The 8,331-nt window shown below is 41.0% G+C and overlaps 1 protein-coding gene across 1 annotated transcript; it reads left to right on the forward strand.

The window, feature by feature from the left end:
- Positions 1 to 1,067: 1,067 nt before the first annotated feature.
- Positions 1,068 to 7,933, forward strand: TMEM14A (transmembrane protein 14A). The gene is made up of 4 exons (XM_010074576.1): positions 1,068 to 1,151; positions 2,783 to 2,884; positions 6,440 to 6,527; positions 7,527 to 7,933. The coding sequence occupies exons 1-4, from the start codon at positions 1,076 to 1,078 to the stop codon at positions 7,564 to 7,566; spliced, it is 306 nt and encodes a 101-aa protein (XP_010072878.1). The 5' UTR covers positions 1,068 to 1,075; the 3' UTR covers positions 7,567 to 7,933.
- Positions 7,934 to 8,331: the final 398 nt, after the last annotated feature.

Consider the following 8,331-nt stretch of genomic DNA (forward strand, 5'->3'; position numbering starts at 1 on the left):
GGAGGCGGCGGAAGCGGGGCGCAGGCCCGCGGTGGGAGGTGGAAGCCGGGCTAGGCCAGGGAGGCCGGGTGGGTCAAAGGCCAGGCCCCTGCCTCTGCAGTCCTCATTTTCAGGGGTCCCGCGGCCCCCTAAAACCAGCTGCCTTCCTCAGGGGCTTATAGCTGTCAGGGGGCTCGTTGCGAGTTGCTGACTTTAATATTAAAGGCGTGACACGAAGTGGTGAGTGTGTGCACTTTCTTGCCACCCCTTTAACACTGTGACCAGGGACGCACCTGCTCAGGTAAAGAAGGATGCACTTAATTAAGTGTGCGCTTAACTGGGGAGATGGAGGGGAAAAGCGTATCCCGGTGGTGGGTGGGAGAGGCTGTACCACAGCTGGGTTGCAATCCAACGCCTGGAGAAAGCACTGCCAGGGCAGCCGGGATCAGAGCTACAACAGTCACTTAAGTGCTTGTGGAGGACAGACGCCTAACTCTGGACAATGTATCAAAATCTAAAGGTGAAACAGAGGGAGCGTAGACTGAGATAGGGTAAAGTGTTTGCATGTATAGCTTCCTGAAGATGGCCCAGGTTTCTGTCTGGAAAGCTTGGGTGGACTCTGAAAGCTGGTTTTGCCTGGTGTTGCAGGGCCTTTGACATCCCGCTCAGAGTACACAGGGCACAGCCTAGTTTAAAGGGCACCAAGCTGTGCACTCGAAGACCTGTATGTATCCATAATGTATGTCCAGATCAGTCACACAGCACAAGTGCAACAAATCTGATCCTTCAGGTAGTGTAAAGCTTTTTGCATGTATTTTTGAATGGAAAAATAGATGCCAAATACATCCCTAAAATACCAGTTTCCCCTGATGGAAATACGGTATACCTAGACACTGAGGTGTAAGGAAGGGCAGCAGTGAAAAAGATTATAAAATAGCCAATAGACATACCTTCACCTTTGAATGTTTTGACACAGTAGTCAAAACACAGCTTAGGAAAGTATAGTGTTATTTAGAACACTAAGGCATGTTTTACCAGGAGGAAGGAGCTTTTTTGTCTTCAGTTGCAATGTGTTTTCTTCTCCAGAGTTGGGACCATGGCTATTGACTGGATTGGTTTTGCATATGCTGCATTGCTGGCTGTTGGAGGTGTTGTAGGATACACTCGTAAAGGTAAACGCTGGCATAGCAGGATTTGGAAATGAAGCATTTGAGTTTCCTCTCTGGTATGCTTTGTGAAAAAAAAAAAAAATGGATGCAAGATGTGAAAGCTGTGCTATAATGAACATGACTGCATCTTAAGTCCATCCTGCACTGCTAAATGAGCTGTCTCATGAGGTTTACTTGGGTCAACTTAAGCATTTAAGTGGTCACTTTGTGTGTTGATCTTGCTGATGAGTTTGTTTTCAGGGCAAAAAGGGACTGTCATGTTATCCTTGACCTTCAGTGTATTTTGGGCCTTCTCATTTCCTTTAACCATTCCTGCACTGAGCACAGTAGATGATCTTTGATTAAGGCTTGTTTTCTACAGAGGCATCCAGGCTTGATTCTGAGATTTTTCAGATGTACAATCAAAATAAAATGCTTTACTTGCGTATTCTGATCTGGTGGTTAATTATCTCTTAGATATTAACTCTAACATATCAGGTTATACGTTATCATGTACTATAAAGCGCATTTTCCATACTTCGGTCATGTTTGCAGTCCTGTCCAGCTAGCAGCGCCCCGCCCGAGCCGCGCACAGCATCCCGGCAGAGGTCGCAGCAGTACCGAGGACGGGCAGGCAGCATCTCCAGGCTGGTCCGCTTTGGCTCTCCCACTAAGTGCACGTCCCAGCAGCGCATCGGTCTTCTTCGCTGTCGCTATTATCCATCCCGATTCTTGGGATTCAGGGTCACTGTTTCCCTGCACAGTGTGCATGTGCTTTGCTTTTTTAAGAGACATGGCTTTATATCTGACTTTCTGAAAACACTTGCTGTGTTTTTTTGTTTGCACCCAGCTGCACAGACAGTCCCATTTGCTTGTTCTCTTCACTCTTTAAGAACTGGTTAGTCCTTGTGGCAAATCTAGATTATTCTAGGTGACATCTAGGGATTTGGATTCTTCATTTATAAACATTTTGGGATCAGCTTAATCCAGATAATGCCTGCTGTGCTGATTCTGGGCTTTTATCCTAAGGTACCAAGTCAAATGCCTATTCAGAAACCAAGATACATTACTGAAACTCTGGGCTTTATGAACCAGTTTTGTAAGAGCAGTGAAAGTTGTTAAGTTACTTTTAAAAGGCATATTTTAATCTTCATTGCTATCTAATTGCTTTAACTCTTTTTAAATTCTTATTAATTAAATGTGATGTTGGTGATACCATTTCTTTGTCCAGGACTGATGTCAGAGTGAAAGGCTTATGACTACATATATTGTCAATTTACCCTTTTTGTATATTGACACATTTCTACCATTTTTGGAGACTCCACAGCGCTGTAAGATATAAATAAAATCAACAGATAGTCCATAGAAATTACAAAAATGCTTCTAAAGGTATGTATGGTAGAGAAAATAGCCACACTTATGTTTGTACTTCGACTATTATTTTTCCCAAATCATGTCCCTCTAATTTAGTCAACTTTGCTCCTAATGCCATGCAAGAGAACAAGCCAGTTATAGAAATATTACCTCTCTATTCGCAGTGTGAGCTAGCTGCACTGTCTGTCCTATTTTTAAAATATTTGGATAATACTGTGAGGAGAGAGAACTACTGCGTAAAGACATTGCATTGAGAAATAACACTTGAATGTTTCTTGCAGGTAGTAAAATCTCTTTAGCTGCTGGTCTCACCTTTGGTTCCGTGGCTGGTTATGGAGCTTACTGCATAACACATGATCCAAGAAATGTGAAGATATCATTGTGTAAGTGTTTTACTGTAGTAGACAAAAAACCAAAAAAAAATCTAACAATAAAACCAAGCAGTTTCCAGAATTGCATGTGAAAGCCTCTCTTACATTAAATTTTGAGCATTGCTTTAGTTTAAATGTTATTTAGTTAGACACTTGAACTTAGCTTGAAAAATTCAAGAGCTTAAACATGGAACCATTTGCAAGATAAGGCAGGCTATTCACACTGTGCTGGTTTTTGCTGGGATAGAGTTAATTTTCTTTAAAGTAGCTATGAAGTAAAACAGGAGACACAAAGCCCGCAGGTGTGTGTTACCACCTGTCAGCGCCTCCTTTTGTTAGCTGATTACATAACACTGCAAATATTGTGAAATCCAGCTGAGAAACATGGGAAAGTACTGGAATAAAATCATTAGAGCTACAGATTAGAGTTTAATTTGAGACGTGAAGTAGGTGTGGGATCCAGTCTTGCATAACGGAATGTACCCTCAGCTCCCAGTGAAACATACAGTTTGACTTGGTGTTTTTCCTTGTCTGGTAAGAAAGACAGGATACAACCTATCCAACAATTGTCACGTTAGCTAGTTTGCCATGAAACCCTCATGGGGGCAAGGAACTGCAGTCTCTAAGGAGGGTGGTGTTAACCTTGCACAATTGATTTGCAGTAGGAGCTATTGGGAGGTTGTTTCACTCACAGGTTTTAGCAAAGGTGGCTTAGGCTGTGGTTTCACATGCAGAAATGCATTTAAAATACATTTTGTCCAGATCATGTGAGTACACAATTGCTAACAATTTAGTTAGAATTTATGGTACAGTGTTCATGCTGGCCTTGTGCTTTGCACCAGCCACAGTTGTAAAAACTTCCATTTGAAAAAAAAATGCTGAATAGCATTGTTAGCAAAGTATGTTCGCACCAACCAAGTTCTTTAGTAAAGGTGGTAATAGCATACCTCATCTGTTTCTAGATGGCCTAAAACTGGATATTCCAGTTTTGCCACCATGACTGTGCTCTGATTAAGTTATCCCACTGTTAAAAAAAAAAAAACCACACCTTTTTTTGGAATGAAGACACAGCCTTAAGTATATGTAAATTTGTAATCATTCAGTGTGACGTGCTTTTAAGTAACATATAGTATTGTACTTTTATGGGTCAATTAAATCACTAATTTGGATACAGAATTTGTGGAGGAGAAGACTAATTAAAACTTACTAAATGTTGTTGTTTCAGGTGAAACAGTTATAACATTTTTTGAAAACCAGGTCTAAAAGTTGAAGATCTTAAAAAGTCACTGGCACCTTTGAAAAGCCAGATACTAGTAACCAGAAAAAACATTACAGAATGAACATGCTTAGTAGCTTCTAATTAATTGTAAATATACTCAGGGCTCTAGGCAAGATGCACACTGTGGAATAGCCACTCTTCAGACATTCCTGAGAGGATCAAGGCTATGGGACCAGAAAATAAGAGCAATGGATAATGGAGCATAATATGTTTTTCTGCAGGGTATCTTTAATGAGTGCACATGCATAGCTGTGTTTCATAAGAGTTTCATAAGATGGCTGTAACTGTCAGACCTTGTTTCATAATGTTGGAGTGAGTTTAAAACTAATTCTTGACACCTGTGAGCACAAGACTCCACAGGAGTAGACAGTTGTGTTTGAAGAGAATTAGCCAGATGGTTTAACTGCTCCATTAAAAAAAGGGAAGAGATTTGTGTAACTGCCATTAACTTGTCTGCCACAGTGATAAAGCCCAGCTGCCCATGAGAAGTCCTGCCTCTCCTCACTTCTAGGAAGCAGTTCAGGTGACAGTTCAGTTCTTTAACGAAGCTATCTTAGCAGTTTTATGTGTTCTCATTAATCTTCTCAATTACGTAGCCCCCTGCAGCCATTAGTTTGACATGAAATCCCCATGCCTGATCAGTTCACTGCTACCTCCATTTTTAGGTAAAAGGAAGAAGATGCAATTCCTTTCATGATGTTTGTTCTCTGGTGCTTACACTGTATTTGTTGCCCTCTTGGGCTGCCCACATCTTGTTATAGACCAAGATGGTTCCCTCATAGCAAAAAGAAACAAAAGAATTTGCAGTCATGGTGAAGCAGGTGTTGATAGCTATTATTCAGTAGCAAAAAACAAGCGGCAAACCTTCCAATATCTTCATCAATGACATAGTGGGATCGAGAGCACCCTTAGCAAATTTGCAGATGACACCAAGCTGAATGGTGTGGTTGACACACCTGACATATGGGGTGGCATCCAGAGGGACCTGGACGAGCTCGAGAAGTGGCCCCATGTGAACCTCATGAGGTTCAGCAAGGCCAAGTGCAAAGTCCTGCACCTGGGTCAGGGCAACCCCCAATATCAATACAGAGTAGGGGATGAAGAGATTGAGAGCAGCCCTATGGAGAAGGAGTTAAGGGTATTGGTTGATGAAAAGCTGAACGTGACCTGGCAACGTGCACTTGCAGCCCAGAAAGCCAATTGTGTCCTGGGCTGCAGCAAAAGAAATGTGACCAGTGGGTCGAGGAAGATGATTCTCCCCCTCTGCTCTGCTCTCGTGAGACCCCACCTGGAGTACTGCGTCCAGCTCTGGAGTCCTCAGCACAGGAGAGACATGGACCTGTTGGAGTGAGTCCAGAGGAGGGCCATAAAGATGATCAGAGGGAGGGGACATCTCTCCTATGAGGACAGGCTGAGAGAGTTGGGGTTGTTCAGGCTGGAGAAGAGAAGGCTCTGGGGAGACCTTATAGCTTACAGCAGCCTTTCAGTACTTCACAGAGGCCTGCAGGAGAGGTGGGGACAAGTTTTTTAGCCAGGCCTGTTGCAACAGGACAAGGAGTAACATTTTTAAACTAAAAGAGGGTAGATTTAGACTAGATACAAGGAAGAATTTTTTCACAATCAGGGTGGTGAAACACTGGAACAGGTTGCCCAGGGAGGTGGTAGATGCCCCATCCCTGTAAACATTCAAGGTCAGGATGCACAGGGCTCTGAGAAACCTGGCGTAGTTGAAGATGTCCTTGTTCACTGCAGGGGCATTGGACCTTTAAAGGTCCCTTCTGACTCAAACTATTCTGTGACTGTATGATCCCAACCACATTTTTAAGGCTTAGCAAATAAAGAACTATTGTTCTAAAACGAAAATAGATAAAGTTGGACGCTCTAGCTCCTTGAATAGTAAGAAAATAGCTGCAATGACCGAGGGTGGTCGGATTTCTGAGACACTGTTTCTTTAATTCAGCGTACATGTCACTGTTATTATGAGGATTCTTCCTACTTTATTTGTGCCCCTATGAATGTAGATATGGGGGAATACAATTCACTGTCTGACAAGCTTACCTGGTATCTGTGGAATAGGATTTAGCATTCTGCTGCACCTGGAAACCTTATTTGCAGTAGTGTATTTTGGAAAAGCAAGAATGTTTCTATAGACCCTTACCTCTGATCTAATGTTTTATCAAGTTACAGTTCATAACAAAACATAGCAATGACCTTTGATAACTCTCAGTGTTCCTGCATAGTCCACTGGGAGAAGTGAGAACATAAATATATTGAATTCTCTTTTACAGTTTCAGCTTTTCTTTTGACCATTATAATGGGAATGAGGTTCAAGAGGTCCAAGAAATTAATGCCAGCCGGACTAGTAGCATGCCTGAGGTAAACATATATTGAGGATCTTAATGTAAAGATTTTACTGATTTTTCAAATAGTTGCCCTTCAACATCTGATTCAAGCCAGTGTCAGTGGAAGTTGCTATCGTCCAGCAATAGTTAAGTGAAATTAGTTTGGAGATCACAGTCCTGTTTCCAACTAACAGCTTTTTGATCTCACTAAGCGGGTACATCTGATACAGAGTGACTTTCTCAGCATAGAAAAAAGATATCTGCAATTAAATATTAATGTATATTGATAGGCTCTTGGAAGAACCTGAGGTAAGCCTCAGTGTTTTCAAACACATATGCGTAAAATTAGTCATCTAATTTCATAGAACACAGTCATCTTAAAAAGAGATTGACACTTTGGTTTAGAAGTGCTGCATTCAAGAGTACTGGAAGTTCAGCACCGTTGTAAACTAGGACATTTTTGACCTGACCTAAGAACTTCAGTCAGTATTACTGCAAACGATGATGTTTCTAACCATTCTGACTGCTTTATTGCTGCGGTTTATCTTGGCATTCTGCAAAACATCATATTCTGTACTGAAGATTTTGGAATTAAATTATTGAGTAAGTCAAAACCCTTTTTTTTACAAGTGAGTCTGTAACTCAAAACATTTTTCAACTGTAAGTCAGAATCTCCATCTTCTGTAGGAATAGTAACCATTGCTTCATTGTTAGCAGATGTACTGTAACACCATGAACTGTTTTACTCCCAATACATGCAGAGAGGAAAAAAACAGATGCAGATCGTCAAGAGTCAAAATTTAAGAATCAGGACTTAAACTGGAAAATATTGTTTTCCATTGTGGATTGTTCTTCAAGCCTAGGCAGACTGTGTGTTTCAGCAGACACTGTGGCTGTAGATGTAGATATTTTGAAAGATTGCTTACTAGCAGCTCTAGTGTCAGGTACTTATGAATGCGTTGTTATATAATTACTTCCACTGGGTTTGTTCATGCACAGCAATATTTATGTTTCTCTTTCTGTCTTTTTGCAGCCTTTTGATGATTTTGAGGCTTGTTTTTATGCTGCTGTAGGAGAATTTAGCAACTTAGGAACTGAAGTGTGACTGCCATGCCCACTGATAAAACCAGCAAGCTCTCCATACTTGAAAGACAAGTTTGAACACAAGTCTTACATTGCATTTATCTTTCTGTAAAAGATCTGTACCTGTAATTTGTTGACATTTGCTGATATTTTGGAAGCTTTTTTTAAAAAGTAAAACAAGTGTTTTGTTGATGATATATTTTTATCTACTTCCGTTTAAGCAGTCTGTTAGCTCAAGGGATCTTTCTCTATAAGTTTGGTCTCTTTCTGGGGTGCTGAGCACCCCAAGAAATTGAGTTAGTTTTGCACTGTATCTCTGAGAGGAGAATGCATCTAAATACATGTTTATGCTAAAAAGGTATATCGTATGGAACCATAATTTTGTAGCTTCTGAGATTAGGTAATCAATTCTAATCATATTGTCAAGTACTAATCAAAAAAGGCATGGGCCTGTACTGTGTTGCACTAGAAAACCCACCGTTCCTTCAGATATACGTATCTTGTTCCACTGGTTCTAAATGTAAAAACTATTATCAGTGTTCAAATAAACCGTAAAATGTTCAAAGCTTCTCAGTTTTTTATGCAGATGGGCAACCCATTTCGTCAATGGAAGAGTCCAGTGATCTGCTCTGTACTCACTACCAGTTTAAAACAGGTACCATGTTATAAATTCCCACTGACACGAACCACAGCTGAGCAAGGTTCACCATCTTGCACAAACAGGATCTAAACTCTGTCTCAATATTCTGTAACAG

Source organism: Pterocles gutturalis, unplaced genomic scaffold, assembly GCF_000699245.1.
Source record: "Pterocles gutturalis isolate BGI_N339 unplaced genomic scaffold, ASM69924v1 scaffold27922, whole genome shotgun sequence".
Lineage (NCBI taxonomy): Eukaryota > Metazoa > Chordata > Aves > Pterocliformes > Pteroclidae > Pterocles > Pterocles gutturalis.

Bases quoted from the DNA above. Each gene is read 5' to 3' on its own strand.
- TMEM14A (XM_010074576.1), top strand. From the start codon at position 1,076: ATGGCTATTGACTGGATTGGTTTTGCATATGCTGCATTGCTGGCTGTT. The intron at 1,152-2,782 runs GTAAACGCTGGC...TGTTTCTTGCAG, and splicing joins TGTAGGATACACTCGTAAAG to GTAGTAAAATCTCTTTAGCT. The intron at 2,885-6,439 runs GTAAGTGTTTTA...TCTCTTTTACAG, and splicing joins AAATGTGAAGATATCATTGT to TTTCAGCTTTTCTTTTGACC.